General features: G+C 36.5%; 1 protein-coding gene across 2 annotated transcripts in view; it reads right to left on the reverse strand.

Moving 5' to 3' along the window:
- TMEM87A (transmembrane protein 87A) overlaps window positions 1-13,294 on the reverse strand; it is a 28,344-nt gene extending 15,050 nt beyond the window's left edge. The window contains exons 1-11 of one of the 2 annotated variants that reach the window (XM_081937469.1): window positions 12,866-13,294; window positions 8,922-8,979; window positions 7,473-7,570; window positions 6,343-6,459; window positions 4,773-4,820; window positions 4,640-4,684; window positions 4,159-4,318; window positions 3,019-3,080; window positions 2,479-2,662; window positions 1,895-1,994; window positions 977-1,070 (exon numbers count right to left, since the gene is read on the reverse strand). In XM_081937469.1, coding sequence (XP_081793595.1) covers window positions 977-1,070; window positions 1,895-1,994; window positions 2,479-2,662; window positions 3,019-3,080; window positions 4,159-4,318; window positions 4,640-4,684; window positions 4,773-4,820; window positions 6,343-6,459; window positions 7,473-7,570; window positions 8,922-8,979; window positions 12,866-13,018 — 1,119 coding nt within the window. In that variant the 5' untranslated portion in view covers window positions 13,019-13,294. The remainder of the gene's footprint in view (window positions 1-976; window positions 1,071-1,894; window positions 1,995-2,478; window positions 2,663-3,018; window positions 3,081-4,158; window positions 4,319-4,639; window positions 4,685-4,772; window positions 4,821-6,342; window positions 6,460-7,472; window positions 7,571-8,921; window positions 8,980-12,865) is intronic. The other variant, XM_081937470.1, reaches the window with a different exon arrangement.
- Between the last annotated feature and the right edge of the window lie 503 nt (window positions 13,295-13,797).

Below are 13,797 nucleotides of genomic sequence, written 5' to 3' on the forward strand. Positions count from 1 at the left end.
ATTACAAATACAATAAAAGGGATTTTTAAACATGGATCAGCATAGGAACAAGGAATAATAGTCCTACCAGAGACAAAATAACACTCAATGGGACTTAATATACATAGTTTACACTGAACAATATGGAGAAATAACAACCAGGTCAGGGATTGCCATGTGGCCTAGAAAAATTCATCTCCTAGATACCCTGAGTTGGGAATGCTAATAGACTACAACTATGCAAACCAACAATATGGTAGTCAAGATTAACCTATAGTTTGACAGCCCTTGAAATTACAAAAAGGCGGCCTTCATGGAAAAAAATAAAGTCCTCCTAGATAAATCTGATGACACTGCACAGGACATACAGGACACGGGAGGTGCCGGAGCTCTGCTGGAGGGGGGAGAAGGGGCAACATCGAGAAAACTCAGATCACAAAAATGAACAAGGAAATCTGTTTGATGTAAAATGATTGAAATTATTTGAAGATAAAAGTTTATATGCTGACAAAATACCATTGATTTGTAATAATCTAATGTATTAATAAATGAAAAGTATGAGAATGGGAGGGGGGGGGCACTTCCTGCATATTGTAACTGCCAAAATTTGTAACCTATTCCACCACCCCTTTCCTTGTTTATTTTTTTAAAATCCAATAAAATTTTGTTTTTTTTTAAAAAAAAGAAATTACAAAAAGGAATACTTTTTAAAAACTCCTCTGAGTATTATCCACTTCATTAATGAAAATTTAAAAAGAACTTATAAAGGGCACCAAAATAATTGAGAAAAGCCAATCAAAAAAGATCTATTTCAACAGAAACTTACTGCTGCAGCAAGGACATTATTCCACAAAATAGGTACCACCGTCAAGAATGTCAACCATGAATATTCAACAAATTTGTTATTTTATGTTGTGCAAAACTTGTTTTGCAGCAAGAGAAATCTACCAGCTTCATGCATATGAGAGATACAAAAGTCTGAAATGTGATTACTAACCCCAGTGACTCTGAGGACACCTTCCATGCCAGAAAATAACAAATAAAGGGCTCCAGCTGCAATTACTTTATGAAGAGTGACTCCCAGACGAGGTCTGCAATTGGGAATAAAAGTTTAAAAGAAAATGAAAGCACAGACTGGTTTCTCAAATGACATTTCATGTACTTATCTGTCATTTCTCCATCAAGGAAATGTGAACCGGTTAGAATATTATTTGTAAATCTCTGTTATTTTTCTGTTGATGTTTAGCGAGACATCTCAAATTCAACAAATGTGGTCAACTTATCTCAAGCAGGCTGCCCATACTCAACCCGCTAATTTCTGGATCCTATATTCCTCTCCCCACAAGAGGTACTAAAGAACAACCAAAGATGGGCCGAATGACTATGTTAAAGATTGGGAAGCACAAAATCCATCAACATTCCATTACTCTGCTGAACCTCCACCCAGGTCTTGCCATCCAGGGATGGTTCAGCGGTTTCCAGAAGTAAATTACATTCAGTTGTTTCTAGAAACTTCTGAATTTCTTTCTACATTTGCCCCCAGATCACTATGGCCCAGAAGAAAATTCAGGATTGTCCAGAGGGAAACAGTGTATTTGAGAGTTCTCCAAAATGTTGTGATCCTAAATCATAAATTTTGCATATACCTCTCAAAAGGCATTTTCCCTTCCCCCCCCCAAAAAAAACGTAATTTCCTACTGGAGAAGAGGCCTATTGATCCTCTCAGAACACCCTTTCAAGTATTCTCTCCCTCTTTGCAAGATGTGAGGCCCGTGTGCATATAACCCCTTGAAAAGCTAATAGCAAGATTGATATTTTCTGGTTTAATCATAAAGCATACGGAAAAGCCCTTGAAGGATTCCAAGTGTGTCACTTGACAGAATTAAAAAAAAACTGGGGCACAAGGATTACTCACTTCACTATGCCATATCCCAGACTCACTATGATAACAAGAATTCGAGCAAGGGAACGTTTCAATGCGGAAAGTAGCTCAGCCAGGATTAGTGCCTCTCGGACTGCAAATAAACACAGACAGGACACTTCCTGAGCATACTGATTAGCATTTAAAGATTGCACTGTACATCAACAAATATTAATTTAAGAAAGGCTGAATATTAAATTAAAAAATAAATGGGAAATGACATGTCTTTTTAAATAACATTAGAACAATACAGAAAATATGAGAACTATACGAAATACATTCAACTGAACCAAATGATAATTGTTTTGAATTAATTTTTAGAATATTTATATCAATCAGTTATTATCTCTTGTACCGAGACTGAGCTGATGGAAAAATTAACTTCAGAAATATTTTTGTTTGTTTTAATGCATGCTCTAAGGACTTTGATCAATTAAACATTTTCCATCTGACAGATATGACCTAGAAAGGATGACAGAAAATATTTTCTATCATTAGATAGAAAAAGTTAGTGCACATAGAAAATCATTCATATTCTTGCATTTGTGCATACATTTAAAAATGCTCTTCACACCTACCAGATTTTCCTGTATAGCGAATATTCTGGAATTCTGCATAAAATACTGCTTTCTCCAACATTCCAAGTAAGATAACTGTACCAATCCAAAACTGTATCCTTAGGAGATCCCGCCAGTAGCAGGCTGACCACGCAAACCACAGAACGCCAAACAACACATATACAATACACATCACCATGAAGAACTATTAGAGAAAGAAAAATAAAATGCAGTTTAAAGGATAATTGCAAACTTCTCTTTTCTAGCTGCTTATTTATATGGATAGATTCCTCCCAGGTTTCTTTAATTCTGATTCTAATAGAATTTTTATTTTTTAAATTAATTATCATTTAAATTTAAATTATCAGTTAAATTCAATACCAGTAAAAATCGTTTATAAGTTTTATGGATCACAAAATTTAGCAGAATTAGGGCTGCTATTATAAATCTTCTTTCCAGAGGTGGTAAAAATGTGATTTAGGCCCTCTGTAAGCTTAATATTCAAGTTTATACTTGAATCCAACTAAACATACTTTACAACAAATAATTCCATTAACTTACAGTCATAAGAGGATAATCTGTTAGAGAAAGGTATTCATATGGTCCAATCACTTCCACAGTCACTGTCAGAAAACAACCATGGAAAAGAACAAGAAATTAGGACTATAGAATAATAGCTCTGCTTGATGGTAGCTCTTTTGTACTGGCTCCTTTTAAATACAGCATCTTGTTTCCCAAAGCAGCAAGTAAAAGTCAGTGGGATCATACAAGGGAGCAGAACTCTTCCAATGTCAGCAACTTCAAATACATGCTGCCTCTGACACTAGTGACATTATATGACTATTATGTGTACTAGCCACCAAGAGCCTTATCTCGGGTAATATTTTAAAACCATCTGAATAGGTGACCATCATCATATGTTGTGGTTCCACCTTCACATAAGCTAAATAATGTATTTTCATTAGTAAATACTGGGGTTTTGGGGGGGGGGAGGAGGAGGAGGAGGCGGCAATGATGAAGATTTACAAACCATACAAGTGACTGCTAAGATTACATCCCTATGACTTTTCCCAATGCTAAAGTATCAGGTAAGAAGAATTCATCATATTCACTTTTTTATTACCATACTTGTCAGAATAAAAGTTTACCACCTCACCCTCTTTACTGAACTAAAAGCCCCACACATAGTTTGCATGTTTACTTGAAAGTTACTCCAAGTACATAGTAATTTTGATTTCCCTTTTGTGCCCTTTTATCTACTATGGTGTTTTCTTTTAAAAAATCACCAAAGGCACCATGAAAACTTCACTTATTATTGCCAGTCTTAAGACTCAAAAAGTGCAATGGACTGCCAAGGTTAGTGTAAGGAGCTTTTTCTAGACATTCCATTATAAACATCACATTTTTTAAAAAAACTGGGAACCTTATTTATCTTATTATTGAGTTAGGATGTTTTATCTTGCTCAGAGATAAAAGGGAGTCTTACATGGAGAAAACAAGTGAAAAGCAATTTGCAGATATTGCTACATATAAAGGCCTATAGTCTGGCTTGAAATAAACAAAAGCTCTTGCTTATTTCCCCTTCTATATCTAACCAAGCAAAAGTATCCCTGTAACTCCAAGACACACTTTTAAACATTAGCATGTAACATCTAAGTGTTTAGCCAAAATTACAAAATAAATGAACTACACGGGGCTCACTTGTTAATGGTGCTTTGGGTTGATCGGAAGGAGCCATAGCATTTGGCAATTCTTCATGTGTTCCTTTAATATTCACTCCCTCCTTTGAAGGTAAAATATTAACCTTTACAATAAAGATATATGGCCCATCTTTCCATGTTTGCATTACAGCATTCATTGCCTGAAACAAACACACAATTGTAAGTCACTACACAATGCAAGATTCCAAAGAATACATGTTTCTCCTGTGTCAACAAGGAAATCAGATGTAACCTAAACCACAAAACAATGTACAATACATTGTGTTATTCTATTAGATGTTCTTTATTGTCAACATTAAACATTTATGTACTATTGATTTTAATTGGGAAGCATGAAGTACAGACATTACAGGATGCATCTCCTGTATTAAATGAATCATGCAAACAGCAGACTCACTTAACCAAACACAAATATAACAGTGCCCAGTACATTCCACATACATCACTTTTCACATACTTACAGAATTTTCTACGACAGTAGTGTTTGTTCCATTCTCTTTCCCATCCTATTTAAGGCAAAAGTAGATTTGATCAAAAGCCTAAAAATATATTTGTAAATTAAAATTTTGCCAGCATAAATATTTTTTAAAATACCTCTTTACTCCCTAAGACGGCTGGATGAACAAATTCACTGTAGAAATTCTAATAAAAGATAAACAGTGGGTTTTAGTTACATTGCATATACACACATTTAGCAAATAGGTAGAACATGATATCAACGAGATTACAACAATAAAGGGCTACAAAGAACTGAATTCAGGAAATAAATGTATCTATGTTCATGTGTATATTCTAAAATCTGATGACACAACATGAGACATTGGTCTAAGATAGCCACTCTAACATGCAGGCATTCACAATCAGGGAATGTCACCAGAGAGAGAAGTTCCTGATGGGTTCCAGCACAAATCCAGAAGCTCAGCACATTGGTTGGTCTTGTCCCAGTAACCAACCCAGATTGATCCATGAATAGATAAATTGCTGCGATCATATTTTGCCCGCTTCTCCTGATCTTTTTCTGCTACGGAGTATATCATGTGTATACAGCCAAATGTGTACTGTAAAACTAGGATGACCAGGCACATCCTTCCCAATTTCAACTTTTGTGTAGGGCAGGCATTTCTTTAATTTTGTAATTACAGAAGCCTCCACCCAATCTCTGGACAGGTCTACAGTACCTATTTCTCCAATCAGAGTTAACTAGTGACAGTAGAAAAATGCAGATCTTACAATCAGAAAAATAGAAATCTAGTCCTTCAGATGACTAACTTCTAAAAACTGTTATAGATGTAAGAAGTTGGCCACACTGAGTTGATCAGCTGCACAACTTTAAAATCTGCTGTGAAAAGATGATAATAAGCAGGTAATAAGCGAGAACAAACACAACAATGAATGAATCAATGTACATTAATACACGCATAGCCTAAGAGACATGAGCATGTACGATATATTAAGCTGAATCTGAAATAATACAATGCTGGCAAATGCAATGGAGCTTCACAATTCTGGATTACTGACAATGTGATCTTAAATATATTAAACACATGGTGACAACTTATGTAGGATGGAGTGATTTTTAAAAGGGGTTGATCATAAATTAGATTTGGTCACTTTAAAAAAGAAGTTATGATACATTTGACAGAGGAGAATATTTGCAGCTCAGGGTTAAAATGAGAGGGGTCTCTCTGAGCCTGATTGTTTTCTTGCAGATGTGTTTCATTACCTAACTCGGTAACATCATCAGTGCTAATTAATGGGTAATGAAATACCTGTAATATATTTGCTATGATAAATATAAATATATCATTATAACGACTTTTAGTAATAATTCTTGGGCTCAGAAGTATTGAAATACAAATCAAACAGATCCAAATAATCTTGCAAGCATAAACATCTACAAATGTAAAAGTTTTATTTCACCTCCTGAAAAGTTCATATGCTTCAGTATCTCAAATATATTCTTGAAAAAAAAGCTGGACATGCATTTTCAGACAAATAGAGAAATACCAGCATATACATACATACACATACACATACACATACACACACACACACACACACACACACACACACTGTAGCCTTGATTCATCTGTATTAAGATTTAACTAACAAATGCACTTCTCAATAAACCCACCCATAGGCTCTGCCCTGCCCCATATCATACCTGTGGCTTGAGGAGCTCACTACAATTAGGGAAGTGGAGATCAGCCATAGCGTAGTATCCTGCCCAACCTGGATGTTGTTCTGAAGTGCTTTTAAAATATATATTTACTTGTTCATCCTATCAAGACACATGACATGATTTGAACTAGTTGATATATCAAGGGAAATAGAAGTCGGTAAACAAAAACTGAAAACAAACATAACAATGTTTCTCATTAAAAATAATGATTCAGAGCATCTCCTATTAAAGAGAGCAAACAGTACACTGTCTTTAAGCCTTGAAAAGTCTCTGTTAGAGGGGAGACAACATTAGAAAAGAATGCACAAATAATTTAATGATATGAGGCCAATATCTATACTCCTGTCTTGACATTGTTGAGAATTGATACATTAAATCTAAAACCAAAAATATACTTCAGAGGAGGCAAGGGTGAATATATCAAGCATATTGACCCCTTCTTATAATAGCTGCTCGATTCCAGGAAAATATGTTTGAGTAAAGGAAGAAAGGCTTCCTTAAGTCAGTGTATTTTAAATGAAGAGGTGCTGACAGGTGTCGCATGAGTTCCCATACCCATTCTGAAGTTCATTTTGGCTTTGGATGCAAAAATCTGCATATCCTTGTGGGGGGAAAATGGCATGTATACCTGCAAAAGAGTAAAGAGTATTATCTCAGAGGAAACTGGAAAGCAAAAGAAAAGTCCATGTTCCTAAATGTTGATTGTCATTTTAAGAGCTAATTATATGTTTAGATATTAATAAATCATAGGCAAAGTCAAACATCACCATTTTCCAAATGTATCAGAGCAGACTTTTTTGATACAGCTCATGTATGATGGAGTAAGAACTGTTAGCCAAAATGGCTGTTGAGGAGAAAAGCAAACAAAAATAACCCTTACTCTACATCAGGGGTGTCCAAACTTGGCAACTTTAAGACTTGTGGACTTCAACACCCAGAATTCCCCAGCCAGCAGAGCTGGCTGGGGAATTCTGGGAGTTGAGGTCCACAAGTCTTAAAGTTGCCAAGTTTGGAAACCCCTGCTCTACATAAAGGGTCAGCAACATTTTCCTGTACTGTGTCGTGGACCATAATGTGGAAGGCTAAATTACTTTTTAACACCAATTTCTTACCCCAAAATTGAAGACCTCATTGTAGCAATAGGAGTATCTTAAGTACCAGCTTACGGTGTAACTTTGAGAAGGATCACAGGTGCTTTCATTGCCACTAACTAAACAAATCAGAAAAATACGTAAGAAATGCAGGAAATACTGTTGCCAAACTAACAGTGGATTTTGTAGCACCTTAATGACTAAAGCATTTATTACAGCTAGATATATGCAATATTCAGATGCAAAGCAGGAAAGGTACTTTGTAAGTATACAGTATGCAAGAACTTGCTGTATTTGTTATCAGCTCCTTGAAGAAGCTGTACCAAAGGCCGATACAAGAAGCATGCTTAGTTGAATCCAAAGCATATTTCTTGCTTAAGTTGTAAATACTGCACAACTCTATTATGGTAGAAAATTACATGGACTATTTCATATTACCAACTGCACGAATCTCATACCAATCAATCAACAATAAAATGCCTAAGGTTATTATTATCATTATTATCATCAATATATTATTATATTATTACATTTTAATAGAAAAGTATAAAAATAGTCCTGTCAATTTTTTTACAGAAATGTAAGGGGAAAGAATTTATAACATAATAGAGCCTAGCAAACAATTACAACTGTCAGAGTAGAGTTTAGATTGGTAAGCAAGCTATTTTTTAATTTCAGTTAAATTTTAAAAACCAGCCTTATAAAGCTAGTCAATAGCGTTGCAAGGCCAGAAAGCAAAAAATAATTTCTAGTGTTGACGTACTATTTGAAAAGAAATCATTATTTCACAATGACACTGTTTAATTGTCTTGTCCCTTTCCCATGTGTTAGTGGGCCTCTGCATTCAAGATGACCAGGCAGATTATTTTATAAAAACAGCTTTTACCCAGAATTTTATATAGTTCTACTAAGAACTAAGTCCTATTGAATAGATGGGACCTACTTCTATATAAGTGTTAGACAGTCTTTATTTAGTAACAAAGATGTGTGTCTATATTGTTATCTAGCGATCATTTAGAATTTTGCCATCTAATCTAATAATGATCCAACATCCATAATATCTCTCAACTAATGACTAATCATTTGTATACACTCACAAAGTTACCCTTCATACTATTCTACATTTTTAAACAAGCTCACAATTGAAACAAAAAACATACTACAAAGTCAATCATTCTCACTTATGAACCTGCCAGCCAAAGCTATTAGTGAAATGTTCGATTACTATACCAAATAATTAGATCATGGTCTACTGGTACAGAAGCTCATCAATATTATACTATGATTCTTTTGTGAAACTATGTTGACACTGTAATATCAACCACAGAAAAACAGGTTAGAGATTTATAAAAAGATGTGCTCTGCAATTTTATAAGCCCAAGTCATTAAGTCACTAAATCACACAGTTTCTAACATAGTAATTATGGAAGAATGGGAATTATACTCAAGGTGCAGTATGAATGTACTTACACTTTAGGAAAATAGTAGTGTTGCTAAAGAGAATTTTTCCAAAATGAAAATATGCATTCTATAAGAGAAAGGAAATAAAGATCATCACTATCTAGATAATGAAAGTTCATTAATATTGGGGGGGGGGGGGGGGGCTGTATACTTAATACTACTAGACAGATACACATTTCCCACAAAATTCAAGTAGCTACTTGATTGTTAAATCATTGACCTTTCTATTGTATGGAAGAGTTTAGCATTATCCACAACTTTCAAAACCAACCAGTCATAAGCTTAAGATCAGCAATCTAGCACTTACGAGTGACATTGAATACATACTTTTTCCAGTTCTTATCTGTTCAACTCTAAAATAAATAAACACCCTTTTTAATGGCCAAAGTCTGCAGGAATGCCAAATGTCTTGAGATTTCAAGCAAGAATACAAAATCTTACAGCATTTGGGCATCTATTGAGATTTTGATTATTGAGAAAAACATTATTGATCATGAGAAAAAGCAGAATTTTGAGTTAAAATTGCTGAGAGAAATATAAGTAACCAGAAACTTGTAGCATTGTGATGATTTCAAGCATGAAAGATTTCAAGAACATTGTCTTGAAAGTGAAAAAAGAATATGTAAAAATCCAGCCTGATACTTGATATTTAAAAAACTACTATTTTTTTAAAAAAAGGCTATGTCAACAGGCAATGCCAACCAAGGGCAAATAGACAGAGAAGCTGAAGTAGTAACAGACTTTAACTCCCTGCACTCAAAGGTTAGTGACTGTTTACCGTTTCCCTGAAAATAAGCTCCCCCTGAAAATATTGCAACACAGCAGCCATGAGGTGACCATGCTCGCCGCCTCCTGCACTTTTCCTGCATAGAAGTCTACTTATAAGAAAGCCTAAGACACTTCTAGACAAAATGGTAAACTGCAAAGAAAAATTCCTAACACTACTGTGTTTCTCCGAAAATAAGATACGGTCTTATTTTCTTTTGACCTCTGAAATAAGTGCTTGGCCTTATTTTCAGAGGAGGTCTTATTATTTTTGAGGTGCAGGAGGCGACAGGCATAGTCACTTCCCTCATGGCTGCTGTGTTGCAATATTTTCAGGGAGAGCTTATTTTCAGAGGAGGTTTTATTTTCAGGGAAACAGGGTAAATACCATTATACAAAGTCATGTTTTTTTCAGTTGCAACACATGTGCCTGGGAAAACTAGATCATCAAAATGGCTGAATGAAGAAAAAAGTGATGTCTTTGAATTCTTATGTTGGAAGGATTTTCTGAGAATAATTTAGATTGCAAGAAGAAAAAAGGTAAATGAAGTAAAGCCAAGCTGCTCACTGGAAGCAGCAATAATTAAACTAAAGCTTAAATATATTAGATATTGACATAATCTTGGAAGCAGCAGCCATTAGCAAAAAAATAAATAAATCCAATGCCCAGCTAATTGAAAAGGAAGCCAACAGAAAACATGCTGATTAAAAATAAACATGAACTAGAAGAATTCAAAAAGCAATTACTGATAGACAATTCTGCTGAAATGACATTCATTAGATCACAAAGAATCAGAAGTGACTGAACAGCTGTACAACAATCAAGGATCACTGACAATAACTCTGCAAACCATCAGTAAGTTCATCCATCACAGTTGAGAACCCCTGGCCTAAAATATATCTTCACAAATCATAGATACACTCTTCTATTATTTCTTCACAAATCATAGATACACTCTTCTATTATTAATCATAGATACACTCTTCTATTATTACAAATCATAGATACACTCTTCTATTACCACATTGACATAAAGGGTAAATATTAATGTTATCTTATCTGCAATTCCTGGGAATAAACCTGTTATTTATTTATTACTTATAAATAAATATTTGCCACGAGTTGTATTGGTGACCAGTCTGCTTCTGGGTCCAATGGCTGATTTTGACTTTTAAAGGCATTGCATGATACTGGGTTATTTGAAAGACCACTTCTGCTAAATAACATCTTCCTGTTCCATCAGATCCAGCAGAAAAAACATGCAATGTGTCCCATTGGCTAAGCTTCACTAGGTAGATCCTAGTGATGGACCTATTCTGCTGTGGCTCCTCAATATTGAACCTCATCCCTTTTAACTTTCCGGACGTCCCTAACAATCTGCTTGTGTCATCAGGCTGGATGGCATACAGTAAAGCAAATACAAGCTTTACTGTACACCACCCAGAGTCACTTGTCTATAAAACCAGCGATCATGTAAATATGACAAACTAAGAAAGAAAGAAACAGAGGTAAGGATACACAGAACCATTCATGTATATCGTCTGATTATTTAGTGCTTGATAAGCCATATTTAAAAGTTGCGGCAAATCGCATTAGGATTGTTACTGTCAAAAACTAAGAAATAGGCCTTTATGAAATATCTTCAAATAGGGAAAACGGAGTTCAATTAAGCCTACATTTGGTTTCAAACCTCCACCCAATTAAGAATGTATGGGTAGCTTAGACAAACCTATCACTCATTAACAAGATTTTTCATGAAATCATGCTGTAAATGCTTCACTGAAATGAAGTGCATAAAGTTCTCTTATAATACCCGTTACTACACACATTGAGGTTATAATTCTATTCATACTTTCTTAGAAGCAAGCCCCATTGAAAACTGAATAATTCAGTTAAACTCTGAATAAGTCTTTTTTTTAAAAAAAACAATTAAGACAACTGAGAAAAATACATATCTGATCCTTTGGTGAGAAGAGATCTTTGAAGGTGCAATGTATTAAAAATGGCACCCAATTAAAACCAAGATTTGCTTTAGCTAAACATATACCGGAAAGTGCATGAATACTTTGAATACTTTGAATGCTCCCAAATATGATTTTTCTGCACTGCTTGCCTAATTTGCAGTCAGTATATACTAAATTTTCTATAGAACTTTTCCCAAACAACACACAAACCATCAACTAAAGAGAAAAAAAGTGCATGTTGCTTTCATCAAATGTCTATTTGAAAGCATCCTGATATTCAAGTTCAAATCCTCCCTCTCTTCCTTATCTCTGCTATCTTGAGCCAATAACTCACATGAGCCTATGTAGCAAGGAAGAATATACTATATGAATTGCAAACAAGGTAAGGGCTCAAATAGTCTGCCACCACCGTTTAGTTAATATTTCACCATACTGGCATTCTGAAACCCTCTTGTTCTAGTATTTTGTTATCACATACCAGTAATAATTACTTTCAAGATACAACTCTTACATCATTTCTTGTGTGAGAAATTAAGATAGGGGAAGCTCCCAGATTATTATAGCAGGCAGTCCCATGAATAAAACAGAGGCAGATGCTAAAATCTTTCTGCAAATGTCATCAGCATTAGCTCATATCACCGCTAAGATTAATAGTTTCAGCAATAAAATATGAAACGCACTTTCTTTATTAACATATTTTGTAACTGCCTCCTTTCTAGCCTTCGAATTGGATGGGCAACCCTTCAACCACAAGAGCTTCCTCCTCTTTAACCAGATCTCCTATTTGTATGTAATAGCGTTGAGATTAAAAAATAAGTATGGGAAGCTCAGGGCCTGCTTCCCCCATTATTTATTTCATTCCCACGCACATGCCAGGATTTTGAAAAATGAATAGTTCCCGATGAACCAGTTCAATCTGAGTTATTTAAAATAGAAACAGAGCCCCCCCCCAAAAAAAACCTGGTGTCACCAAAAACCGGACACCAAAACAAACGACAAGACTGCCCAAACTGCCTCATCCCGGAAGGCAGCTTCCCAGGAAGGCAGCAAAGATGGAAAGGCTCCAGGTGGCTCAGGAGCCTCCAAACGACCCCCTGGCCTTCACGGAAACCCTGCCCCGGGCAGGGGCATCCAGCCCCCTCGGCTCCAGGCCACCTGCTTTCTTCTTCGACCTGCCCATTCAAAAGGACGGCGGGGCGGGACAGGCTGCCCTGCGAGCTCACCACGGGCAGCGGCAGTTCCCACTTGGAGAACTGGCTGGCTCCAGCCGGGCACGGCAGCTCTGCAAAGAAGAGCTGGAGGAGCAGCAGGGTCAGTCCTACAGAGAGGCGCCCCCGCGGCAGCGGCATCCTCCCTGACGCGCCTGACACCGCCATCCTTTCTCAGCGAAATCGACAAGGAAACGAACCCGCTCCCGAGCGCTCGCCTCCCCTTCCGCTCCTCCGCCGAGGCTCCGAACCGAGGGTGAATGATGGGGCACCGCCGGATTGGCTCTAGCGCCCAGCCGAGATGGGCGGGGAGCGCAGCTCTTCCGCAGAGCCAACGGGGCTTTCGCGAGAGTGGCGGTAGCGGGCGAGATGCTTCTTCTCTCCGCGCGGTTGGGTCGGGAGCAAGTTCTGCGGAGGGCGAGCCTGGATATCCTGCATTATGTTCCGTGTTCGATTTGCTCGCAGCGGAGTCCTGGGAAAGGCTGACTTTGCATCCTTTCTATTATTTGTTCCATAAACAAATAATTTTATTTGTACAGTGCGTCGTTTAAGAGGACAGATCCTCTAAATACTTTGTTTTCAGGTGAGCTTCATCTGTACGGTGAATAAAACCCATGTTTATATAAACTGAGGCCTCTTGCCACCACTTATTGTTTTCCAAAAGCAAAGCAGAATTGGACCTGGTTATTAGTATTTGGAAAGGAGAACATTGCAAAATTTTACAGCTAAGAGCTGGAATGGTACATGAAAAATATCCCAGAAGAAAGGGATGTTTACTACCACTGAAGCATTGTTGTTAGGAAAACTAGTCCTCGACTTATTATTACAATTCAGCCTAAAATTTCTGTCGCTAAGTGAGACATTTGCTGCGTGAGTTTTGTCCCATTTTAGGACCTTTCTTGCCACGGTTGTTCAGTGAATCACTGCAGTTGTGATATTAGTAACAC

This window comes from Natrix helvetica (assembly GCF_964273705.1).
Source record: "Natrix helvetica genome assembly, chromosome: 1".
NCBI classification, from domain to species: Eukaryota; Metazoa; Chordata; class Lepidosauria; order Squamata; family Natricidae; genus Natrix; species Natrix helvetica.